The following is a 12,710-nucleotide window of genomic DNA, read 5'->3' as shown; positions in this document are numbered from 1 at the left end:
CAGGATTAAGTCCACTGATCGATTGTTCAGTTATTACTGGCAATCCTGGACTGATATCCGCATTCGTGGAGAGGTGGCACGGTGAGACCAGCACCTTCCACCTTCCGGTAGGAGAGTTGACGATCACATTGGATGATGTGTCGTCACTCCTTCATTTGCCCATCACTGGCGCGTTGCACAGTTTCCATACTCTTACTACACATTAAATAACAAACATATTAACAGGACATATGCATCATACAGAAGTATATTCAAATTATCATATAACCACATCCACAAATTGACTACATATTAACTAACAAACATACTAACAACTAATACAAATATATTCTAAATTTATAACTACATTATTTACTTAAACTAAACTTAACACTATAATAAACAACTAATAAAACATTTTTCTACTACAACAAAAAATACAATTATGTTACCTAAATCATTTAATATTATACCAAATCATTATACCTAATTAAACCAATAATCCACAATTGAATATATATATATATATATATATATATATATATATTTTTAAAATAGAAATAAAAAAATTTGTTAATAATGTAACATTCCGGAAGAACTTCTTCCGGAAATACAACATTCTCATTCCGAAACTTCTTCCTCTTCTACTTAAAATTTCTTCTAGAAACAGCTTTTTACTATTTTTCTTCTCTAAAAACTAGCCAGAAAATGCAAAAAATACCCATAAATGCGTACCTCCGACGAAATAGGAAGAACAACGACTAACAAAACTTCAAATACGGAACACCTGCTTCACGGGGGACCACCAAATCTTCAAATACGGAACACCTACTTCATGGGACCACCAAATCTTCAAATACGGAACACCTACAGGGTGGAAAGCAACAGCAAGAAAAGGAAAGCAACGAAGGATGCGTGAAATGGAAGCGTGAAGCATAGTAAATTTAAAGAAAACTACACAGTGGCAAAATCGTCATTACATATGCATTAAATATTATTTTGTTTTTACTTATTATTATAAAATGAAAATTATTTTTTCTTGACATTGTTATAAAATAATAATCATTTTTTTATTATATATGCATTAAATGTTATCATAATAAATATTTTATATTTTTAATAAAATATACGAATTAATTAATTTTTATGATTTAAATTATACTAAATTGTCACACAAATTAATATTTACATTTACATGCGAGTAAAAAAGAAATTACAAATATTTGTCATAATTATGTTCACTAATTATTTATGTATAATAATATTAATTATTTTATAACTTAGTTTATTCATTAAAATTAAATTATTACAAAAAATATAATTTTTTTTAAAAAAAAAATTCTGGAAGTGATTCCGGAAGAACCTTCTTCCGGAAACATTCTGCATGACATTCTTCCGGAAAGTGTTCTTGAGTTCTTCTGGAATCACAAAATCTTCTTCCGGAAGTAGGGTTTTCCGAAAATTTTTCGGAACAAGTGTCTTTCGGAATGATTCCGGAAGAAGGTTCTTCCGGAAAGAGTTTTTGTGGAAGGGCATTTTCGCCCATTCACTGTTTGCTGGGTGCCCCAACAATATTGCTGGGTGCACGTAGCAACTCCCTAACTTGTTATTTCTATGGGCATGGCAACGGGGCGGGTCGGGGTCGGGTTTTGTTTACCCCACCCCCGCCCCCAACTCCCCATTTCACTCCCCGCCCCCGTGATGAGAATCATGAAACTGGCCAAATACAGGCTAAAGGCCCAAGTGGAGAAGGACGAAGGCTCAAGTGGAGAAGGACAAAGCCCCCGAGTAGAGAAGGGTGAAGGCCCAAGTGGAGAAGGATGAAGGCCCAGAGGCAGAGACACTATCAAGACTATTAATTGTTGCTGAAGGCCAAAACTAATTTGAAGGCCCAAGTTAAATAAGTTGGGTAGGAGCCAGATGATGTGAACCTGGGTAGGAGCGGATCGCTTGATACAGGTTATAGAGTTTGGATGACGCCACTTCCGATGAAGGAAGATAAGTCAGGGTAGACGCCACTTCCGGTGAAGGAAGATAAGTCAGGGTAGACGCCTCTTCCAGTGAAGGAAGATAAGTCAGGGTAGTCGCCACTTCCAGTGAAGGAAGATAAGTCAGGGTAGACGCCACAAGGATTACCTTGATAAGTCTGATAATTGGTTCAAAAAGGAACCCAGAGAGAAACTCTCACCCAATTTTATGAAAATGCCCAAAAGTTTTCTTATTCAAAACAAAAACCAATACTTATAGTGTAGCTGAACAAAAAGATAAAAATAGACATGGGCCTTCTAAACAGTTTGGGCCAAAATTACAATAAAAATAAATTATAACTGAAAACTTATTTAACTTGGGCCTTCAAATTAGTTTTGGCCTTCAGCAACAATTAATAATCTTGATAGTGTCTCTGCCTCTGGGCCTTCATCCTTCTCCACTTGGGCCTTCACCCTTCTCCACTCGGGGGCTTTGTCCTTCTCCACTTGGGCATCGTCCTTTTCCACTTGGGCCTTTAGCTTGTATTTGGCCAGTTTCATGATTCTCATCATTCCCTCCTTCTTGGAAAACATTTGTCCTCAAATGTCCAGGATCATCACCGGGTTCAAGTACCACTTCCTTCCTTTTCTTGTTGGCTTGCTTGGCATAGCTTTCATTCTTCTTTGCAATTTGCACCTTCACTTGGTCATACAATCTTTTCACATACTCAACTTTGGCATGCGCATCCTTACGTTGAATCTCTTGGGGATTGCTTTTGTAAGTTGGCCTGTTAGGCAATGAAGCTCCGGGGAGGAGATCAACTTGATGTTCTATGCCTCTTGAAGGTGGCAGTCCATGAGGAATCTCCTTAGGAAAGACATTTTTAAATTCCTGCAATAAGGGTTGAACACTAGGAGAAATAGAAATAGTAAACTCATTAGAATTATCAGTAGAAATTTTACTATCTTTGCAATACTGTAGATTGAGTGGTTCATGAGCATGTAACACTTTCCTCACTTCACTCGCCTCTGCAAAATAATTAAATTTTCTCTCATGTGTATCACTCTCTCTCTTATGTGTATCACTCTTTTCCTCGGGTGTATCACTCTTCTTTTTCATATTCCTTTGTGGTGCCTCACTATTTTCTTTCTCTTGTTCTCTCTTTTCTCTCATTCTGATTTGGTCATCACACACTTCTCTAGGGGATAGAGGTTTAAGAGTAAACGAGGAAGATTTGGCTATTCGTTTGTAGGGCTCTTCTTTGTTACGGTTCAACAAACGTTGCATTTGTGTAGTCCACGCGTCCAGAAATAAGCGCTGAGATTCGTCCAGTTGATGATATACACCACCATTGTCACCAGCTCTTGCCATGATTAAGGAACAAAGAATTTTGCAGTAAATTAAAAAAAATGCAGGACCTCACCACACTCTCTACTCACGTGTTTCTCTCTTTGATGGTAGTTCACTCGTGTTTGATGCTCTCAATATAGGCTTTTGTGTGATGTTTTCACTCATACCTTTTACCACTCACTCCCTCTTAAGTTCCCGGATGAATCAAATTAGACACACAAGGTATATAACAGGAAAGACAGTTTAATTATAGCAGATTTAATTTGGATAACAAATCTGATTTGATTTTGGTTAACAGATTAGACTTGATTTGGATTTAGATTTGATTTGGATAACAGATTAGACTTGATTTGGATAACAGATTGGATTTGATTTGGATAACAGATTAGACTTGATTTGATTTGGATAACAAATTTTGATTTGATTTGATTTGGATAACAGATCAGATTTGGATAACAAATTAGATTTAATTTGGATAACAGATATGATAACAAATAAGATAATAGATAGGATAGCAGATAAGATAACAGATATGACAAGTAAACTTCAAATGCTCATAACTTTTGCTACAGTTGTCCGTTTGAGGCCCACTATATATCAAAACGCTCAGAATTCAGAGGAGAATCTAGAATAGGGGATTTGATCCACGATTTTCTTTCCAAAAAAATACCTCTAAATGCCTCAATTTCGTGTTCAAAGATCAAACACCCACTTTTTTTTTCAAATTTTTTTGCAATTTTTTTTTTGACACAAAGTGTGAAAGACACAAGAAACAAGAACAAGAACGTGACAAGAACAAGAACGCAAATAACAGAACACAAGACGCAAACAAAAACGAAACAAGATGTAAACAAGAATGCAAATAACAGAACAAGGACAAAAGCACGAACCTAGACAAATTACAAAGAAAAAAAAATAGGATAGGATAGGATAGAACCTGTATCAAGAGCCGAAGCTCTGATACCAGATGATGTGAACCTGAGTAGGAGCAGATCGTTTGATACAGGCTACGGAGGTTTTGGATGACGCCACTTCCAGTGAAGGAAGATAAGTCAGGGTAGTTGCCACTTCCAGTGAAGGAAGATAAGTCAGGATAGACGCCACATGGATTACCTTGATAAGTCTGATAATTGGTTCAAAAAGGAACCCAGAGAGAAACTCTCACCCAATTTTATGAAAATGCCCAAAAGTTTTCTTATTCAAAACAAAAACCAATACTTATAGTGTAGCTGAACAAAAAGATAAAAATAGACATGGGCCTTCTAAACAGTTTGGGCCAAAATTACAATAAAAATAAATTATAACTAAAAACTTATTTAACTTGGGCCTTCAAATTAGTTTTGGCCTTCAGCAACAATTAATAGTCTTGATAGTGTCTCTGCCTCTAGGCCTTCATCCTTCTCCACTTGGGCCTTCACCCTTCTCCACTCGGGGGCTTTGTCCTTCTCCACTTGGGCCTTCGTCCTTCTCCACTTGGGCCTTTAGCCTGTATTTGGCCAGTTTCATGATTCTCATCACCCCGCCCCCGAAATCGATAGGGGTGTATATTTACATCTCATCCCCGTCCCCAACGGGGGGTCGGGTTTTCCCCGCCCCGTCTCGCCCCCGACATTTTTATAAAATTTTATTAAAATATATAATTTTTCATAAAATAAAAAATATAATTTTAAATAAAACATAAAATTCAATTCAACATTAACATAAAATTTAATCTAATAGTTTCATATTTCAATGTGTAATATATATTAATAATTAGCGGGGCATGTTCGGGTACGGGTTCGGGGCGGGTATTGAGAATCCCATCCCCGACCCCGAACCCGAATTTGGCTATCGGGGAAAACCCGACCCCGACCCCGACCCCGGTCAACTCGGATTTTCCCCGTCAAAATCGGGGCGGGTCCGGGGCGGGCCCCACGGATTCGGGCCCCGTTGCCATGCCTATTTCTATCGCCTTCCACAACATCAAAAGGGCAAAAACACTCTTTCACACATCCGTCGCCGGCTAAGCTCGCAAACGTAAACGAACTTGAGTTGGAACTTCTCCGACGAGTACAACCAATTGGTCTCAAACCCTATCGCCTTTTGCTTCAACTCACCGCATTCTTGAATTTCTCCTTTTGTGTGACGCGTGACAAAGATTTCCTCCTTAATTTTGTGTAAGGATTTTTACTACCACTATTTGTTTCGTTGCATTTTGTCATTGTGTTGTTTCTGTTTCTGTTTCGAGCTATAGTTCGAATTATTGAGTCATTGCTAGTTGCCGTTGGACAGATTCGTAGAGCCTGTGAACATGATTTATTTCGAAATACTAAGTTTTTTTTTATTTGGTCTATCAAATGCTCGATGGAATGCATGAATGGCATATTAAAGTGATATGGTTGTTGAATCCAGACTTTGCTTTCTCCTTATTGTGTCATGTCACACTTAGACAATTTCAAGAATTGTTCAAAACCATAAAAAGTGAAGATTCTGAACATAGGCAATTTTATGTCCCGTATATACTTATGTGCTGAAAAGAGTGACTTTTCAGTTTTGAGCATTAATATGCATATGTACTCGTTGTATGTGTAATTAGGTTCCATATAGAGTAAATTTCCATGTTCTTAAACAAGGAACACATAGGATTAATGTATTCCTCGGTATATTTCAGATTCTTTGGTAAAGGATATAGATATATATAAACCAATCCCAACCCAATGCAGTCCAATAAAAAAACTCAAAAGGTTTTGCTATCTTTGACTTTAATGAAGAAAAGAAGCATTGCTTGAACACAAACTCCATGTTTATTGCATTTTAGATTAATACAGATATTTAGTCTCCCAGTCAGCTATCTTGTTTTCAATATGCTGCTTGACTTAACTATTTTTGTATCATCAAACAGTGTGATAACTGGCACTAGGTGAAGAAAACAACCACCTAGGAAAATTAATAGGAATAAAAATATAATTACTTTTCTCTGGTGTGAAGCATTCAAGCTGTAAATTCAGAGTAAAGTAGTAAATCAGTGTAGTTGTTTATTGGCTCAAAAAGGAGCAGTGTTGTTAATGGCGGATGGCGGAAAGACAAAAATCTGCCATAAAAATATGGCGGATGGCGTAGCAGAAAATGACGGACGACATGGCGGACAAAATATATATATATATATATATATATATATATATATATATATATATATATATTAACAAAACAATAGATAAAAAATAAATATAAAAAAAATTAAAAAAAAAACAATGGATTGCATTCAAATAAACTAAAAAAGTTTCATGAGTTCACACAATAACCATGTACCAACACCAAATAAACTTATTCAAGAGTTCAAAATAACAAAAGGATACAAGCATAAAAAACAGAAAAAGGGGTGTCAAACACAAAAATATCATAAAAAAAGGGCTGAACAAAAAAAAAGGGGTGAACAGAAAAAAATAATAATGCAGAACCAAAAATAAAAGGGGTGTCAAACAGAAAAAAAACACCAGCAACAAAAAAAGAAAAAAAAACAGAACCACGTTGCCGTCCGTCGCAGACTATAGCGTCGTTGTCGCCGCCGCCGTCCGTGCGTCGTGTGCTTGGTCGTCGCTGCTGGGTGCGGGGTCGTGCTGTTGTGTTCTGTACTGTGCGTTTTCCCCACTGCGCTTTTGCAATACAATATTGGGTAGGGTTGGGTCGGGTCAGCGCAACACCTACCGCGGAAAAAACACAAAAAAAACCCGCTATTCCGCCATGACCGCCATGGCTATGGCGGCCGCCATACGCAACTCGCCACACCACCGCTATTAGGTGGCGTTTTTTCAAATTTTCGCCACGCTATTGCGCCATGGCACTGCCATGGCCGCTATTTGATAACACTGAAAAGCAGAAATATGTCAGAGAATGAGTGTGGACCAAGACTAATGTGTTGAGTGTTGTAATTTAATATCTATATGTTCTCTTAAAAATTTTATGCAAGATTTAATGTAGTCATCATTGTTTGGACTTTTTGGAGTTCTTATAGTTCCTTTATTTATGTTTAACTTTAAGTATCTTTCTTGATTACATGTGTTTATGCTTTACATCTTAATTAAATAATGGGGAGGAATAGGACTGGATCTATATTTTGACCTGTAGGAATGGTTGGGATCTGTTGAGCTATAAGAAGTGCAGTTGTTTCGTAACTATAAAGGATCCTGGTCCAGTAGTACTTTATTCTAAACAGTTGTACTATTTTTGTTTTTTATTTGAAATTGGCACAAGGTTAGAAACAATTTACTCATCACACGATCAAATGGCATCAGTTTTAGAATTTTCCTTGTTGGGTAAACAAATATTGTTAGATACCCATTAATTAGTTAGTTAGGTTAGTTGGTTAAAGAAATAACTGAGGCATGTTGCCTATAAGTAAGAGGGGAGGTGCAGGGAGAGAATCTTGTCATTTTTTAGAGAATTGTGGCCTTTGGGTGTTGGGTGGTAGTGAGGTACATACCCTTGAAGTTCTACAAGTTAGGCATTGTATTCAAGGGAGAGGAGATATACCTTATTCTTTACTTTAAGATACCATATTTCTATCATATACAGTTGGGGTAATATAGTACACTTACACAAGGGGTAGCTTGTAATGGATTGCCCATAGTCTAGATGTATACCATAACAATTGTCCCTAAGTCATTATCTTTTGGGTACAAGTGATGCTGATTTAAGATATAGACTCAAGACTATCTCCCATGACCATTATCCTTAAGTAAGTGTCATTTGATACAAGTGATACTAATTTAAGATGTAGAATTGATATTATCCCTCCTAACAATTGTTACTTGAGTACAAATGATACTGACTTAAGATGTAAGATAGAGATTATCTCCCATAACATTAAGCAACATAAATTAAATAATAATATTATAAAAAAAGTTAAAGTGTCTTAAATGCATATTAAAAAATCATAAATAATTCAATAGATTGATTATTGATTTTTTTTACATATTATTTTTATATGTCCTTTAAAATAATGATTATAAAATTGACAATTCATAATTAAATTAAAATATATATTTTTTAGACTATTCGTATTATGTATTCTCTTTAATAAAAAGGATATTTTATTATTTAGATTTTAGATGAGGTTCCGTTGAAATTTTCTCCCCTGGTTCTGTTCTACTCAGACGAACCACCACTCTATTGGATAAAGTGTGCGTTGAAAATGAAAGAAGGCGTGAGGAGATGGGTAGTGGACATATCAAAGTGGGACCCACACCCCTCTCACTTCTCCTTCGCTCTCTCCCTCCTTCCTTTCCACGAGCACTCCTCGGTTACCAGGTTCTCTCTATCCCATTCAATTCATTCTGTTAGATTATACAGACATAAGCACTTTTTATATTAATGCAATGTTTTTTCTATCAATTGTAGTGGTCAAGTCTTGCGCTTTAAAGACTATGTTTAGGAATTGAAATTTATTCAGAGGTGAAAATGAAGGAGGGGAGAGTCATAAAACTTTGATTTTAATTTGATAACTTTAAAATAAAAAAATAAAATGATAAATTAATGTAAATTTAATTTGCAGTCTTTTGTTTAATTTTATAAATATTATATACGGATATGTTAACATACGTTAACTTATTTTTTTTATAGATACAAATGAGGATTGGATCTAGCGGGTGGGGTGTCCTTCACAGCTTGGGGAACAGAGTTTCGAATTTTAGACAATGTTGTAATTTAAGAAAATCAACGTTATTTGCTAACTTACATCTTTAGGAGTATATTAGCAAGTTATACATTGATTGAATTTTTGAAAATTTGGAGTTATAATTTGTTAAGCAAATCTCTATTATGTAATTCTCTTAATTCAAAAATATTTTTCTTTGCCTTTCCTTCTTTTCTTTTTTTCCCTTTAAAAACTCATTTCCAAATATACCCAGAAGAGTCTGTTTCCTAACTTGTAGGAAAAAAATTGTTGTTTTTCACCTGTTTACTGCATACAATGATGACGTTTTGGCACTCACTTGAAGTAAACTCAAGTGGTTTTGACTTTTGAGATAGCTTCTTGTTCAGTTGATAAACTTATAAAATGGTTTTTGATGGATCCTTTGACTGATAGATGTACTTGTGCATTGGTAGGTTTGTTAAAATGGAAGATAGGAAACGTGCACTTGTTAGCCGCATGCTTCAGTATGTTCTTGTCCATGATGTGTTGCAAATTCCATTTCCTGACATTGTCATAAAACGAACTTTGGAAGGCAAACCCTATTTGGTATGATCATTTCCTGTAACATCATAGATGAGCAATAATACCAACTAAGCCTGGTGTAGCTGACAGATATTTAGGTCCCTAGAGCATGCTCATGTACAAGGTTTTAAAAAACAGTCCCCAATCACAGTTGGGGCTGTAATTAAGGTTTTGGCTCTCTGTGAACACAATTGTTGCTGCATTAACGTTATTTTTGCACAATTTCTGGCAAATATCAAGGATTGTAACAAAACGACGACTATAATAGTATAATTTAAAACTTTGCTTATGTGTATAACAAATGCTTTGTTAGAAGTAAAATCCACTTCAGTGATCTATACAATTTATACCACGAAAGGAATTAGTTTTCAATTGTCGACTGGGAGATATCTTTAGTGCAAATATACAGTAAAAAAAGAATAAAAATAATAAAATATGTAATATTAATGTGTTGAATAACAAACTCAATTTTTGTTTCCTTAACCATGTATTTATGTTATTTTTTTATTCATGGGTTAGCCTTACTTATATGTTTATCCCTTATTGTCTTTCAGGATTATGATAAATTTGATCTTAGATTCCCAAATTTTAATTTCAATGTATCTCATCATGGTGACTATGTGGCCATAGCATCTGAACCTGTATGTCTTGTTGGGGTAGACATTGTCTCCTATGATGTTCCACAGGGAGAAACAACTACAGAATTCATTCAATTCTTCTCATCATACTTTTCAAGTCTGGAATGGGATAACATAGTCAATTCAGGCACTTTGAATGATGTATTGACGGAATTTTACAGGTATGATGTGTTTATACTTTACCTGTTGTCGAGGAATAGTTAAATTGAAAATATTTCATGTAATATAGATTTAATTCCTCTCGATGCTGTTGTTCCAGCATGCAGAAGTAGGTAGCTATGCTTCATTGTTGAGATTTTCTTATTTTGAGTTGTTTTTTGTATTATCTGTTATGGAATGAATCTAATCCTCTCTAGAGTGATCTCTTCCTTCCTTTCTTTCTAATAAAACTTCTTTTTTTCTATCAGAAATAAATTAATTACTGAGTTAAAATTCAATTCCCTCGAAAGTTAGCACATGCTTGTGTAAACCCAAAAAAAGCCTAATATTGTCATTTGTTTGGAAAGAAACCAATGTTGGGACGTGAGGGGAGCTGAAGCATTGGGAAATCTCCATCAATGGGCCAAGAAAAAACAATACAACTCAGGTGGACTACTAAACTAGACACCGCAAGAAACCCAAAATCTAAAGGCATTTTAGGTGTATACCTTGTCAGTAGCCACTTATATATTGTTCAACTTGCTTTTTCTTATCCAATGTAAGATTTTTCACTTACACTTAACACTCCAACAACCAATTATCAATATCTGAATAATAAATTGCTTGCTAGCATTTTTTAAGAATATCACTGCACTCTTTAAGTGAAGGCATCTCAACAAATGGCATCAGCGAAAGTATTTACTGTGCTTCCTAGCTTCATTCCATATAGGTGTTATGAAAATGCCCAATAATTTTAACTTATGATTTTATGCTCCTGTCCAATTTTATTATCCGTATATAACAAAATTTGGCAAAGAAAGAACCTGAATATTTTATTACTATATAATGCAGAACATAAGATGGTCTCTGAAATTGTTTAATTTATATATTAATATGTGATAGTGTCAGATCTGATAATGTATTTTTATCTGTCAAAAAAGTAGAATTTTTACAATGTATAACGGTTCTTTGAACTGAAGACAGGCCATGCTGAAAGTCAAAGGTGCATTTACTTTGCAGGCATTGGAGCCTTAAAGAAGCATATGTTAAAGCTATAGGGAGTGGACTTACTGGAGGGCTGAATAAAGTGGAATTTTCTCACACAAGATGGACAAATATATCAGCTAAAGTGGATGGGAAGACCATGACAGAGTGGAGATTTTGGTTGTTAGAACTCGGGGATAGACATTGTGTAGGTTACTAAGTTCCTCATCAACTTCTTTACACCTTGACCATTATGAGTATAAATCCCCTACGGTACCTTTATGTCAGTTATTTCAGTTTTTTTCAATCACATGAAATTCCATATGGTTTTTAAGTTTTTTTCTGCAAAACCACGTCATTCCTTTTTCATCCATGAAGTTAAAATCTGGTATTCTCTTACAAATTTGTGGCATAAATTTTCCTTTTGCATCTACTGAATGATGGATCATACAGTTCTACAACATTAGTATTTTAGATTTCTATTGCAAAGACATCCATGTTGCTGGAATTTAAACTGGTATAAGTGCTGAATAACAAAGCTAGTTCGAAACGGAAGGATTTCCAAAGTCAACATAAGGAGTATTTTGGGCATATATCTAACCGATATGAGATCTTAACAAATATTAGGCTCTCATAGCATAACATATCCTAAAAGCTTGAGCTATTTGATGAAGACACAAATGGATTTCTATTACATTTCTAACAGCTACAACAGTAACTTTCATGTCTGTCTCTCACTGTTATGAATTAATGCATCAGCTTTTTAAAATATTTGTACCTTATGCTTATTTTCTCGTTTTACAGGTTTCAATTGCGAGAGTTCACCCAATATCAGCTACTACTAGTTACAAAACAACATTGAAGAAAGTGGACTTTACTGAAGAGGAATATACTCTAGGTCTTCATCTTCCAAACGTAGGCATTGTTAAACTAGATGTAGAACAACTTATTTCAATTTTACAAAAAGCATTTGATTTTTAGCATAGAGGTTAGATGTTCGTGTAAATCTATGAAAAAAAATTGTACATGTCAAAGAAAATATTGTTATTTTTACAGATAAATTCAGTATATCGAAAGAAAACACACCTCCACTTTCTCAATCAAAATAAGATTTTCTGTATTGTTAATCAATTTCTTAGAGTCAACAAGATTTTATACTGATCAACTCTATTTTTTTATGACGGCCAAGGGCTATACAAAGAGTGACAATAAAGCAAAACATGTTCTACATCAATATATGCACACATGATTATTTTTTTGGTGAATTACACTCACAATTTAATTTAATTTTTAATTATTATCATAATTATTACATATAGCTTCTCAGCTAAATCTTTGAAAAGGTTATTATTCCTTGAATCTTTATTATTGTTCTGGAGTAGTATCTCGGGGTCCACTTAAACTGAGAACTTTCCTTGGTATGAGGACCTCCTAGAACGATAACTTAGGAACATGAATAC

The 12,710-nt window shown here is 34.9% G+C and overlaps 1 protein-coding gene across 4 annotated transcripts; it reads left to right on the top strand.

Annotated features, from left to right (window-relative positions):
• The first annotated feature begins 8,388 nt into the window (after positions 1 to 8,388).
• Positions 8,389 to 12,377, top strand: LOC114391500 (L-aminoadipate-semialdehyde dehydrogenase-phosphopantetheinyl transferase-like). Of its 4 annotated transcripts, XM_028352512.1 has the most exons (6): positions 8,478 to 8,583; positions 8,896 to 8,971; positions 9,382 to 9,514; positions 10,045 to 10,289; positions 11,287 to 11,458; positions 12,055 to 12,377. In XM_028352512.1, coding segments are annotated over exons 2-6 (729 nt in total). In that variant the 5' UTR covers positions 8,478 to 8,583; positions 8,896 to 8,969; the 3' UTR covers positions 12,232 to 12,377. The 4 variants fall into 4 exon arrangements, with proteins under 4 accessions (XP_028208308.1, XP_028208323.1, XP_028208319.1 ...); XM_028352507.1 differs by lacking the exon at positions 8,896 to 8,971 and having other exon boundaries at positions 8,389 to 8,583; XM_028352522.1 differs by lacking the exons at positions 8,896 to 8,971; positions 12,055 to 12,377 and adding an exon at positions 10,635 to 10,714 and having other exon boundaries at positions 8,389 to 8,583; positions 11,287 to 11,455.
• Positions 12,378 to 12,710: the final 333 nt, after the last annotated feature.

This window comes from Glycine soja, chromosome 2, assembly GCF_004193775.1.
Source record: "Glycine soja cultivar W05 chromosome 2, ASM419377v2, whole genome shotgun sequence".
NCBI classification, from domain to species: domain Eukaryota; kingdom Viridiplantae; phylum Streptophyta; class Magnoliopsida; order Fabales; family Fabaceae; genus Glycine; species Glycine soja.
This window is presented reverse-complemented; position numbering and strand designations above follow the sequence as displayed.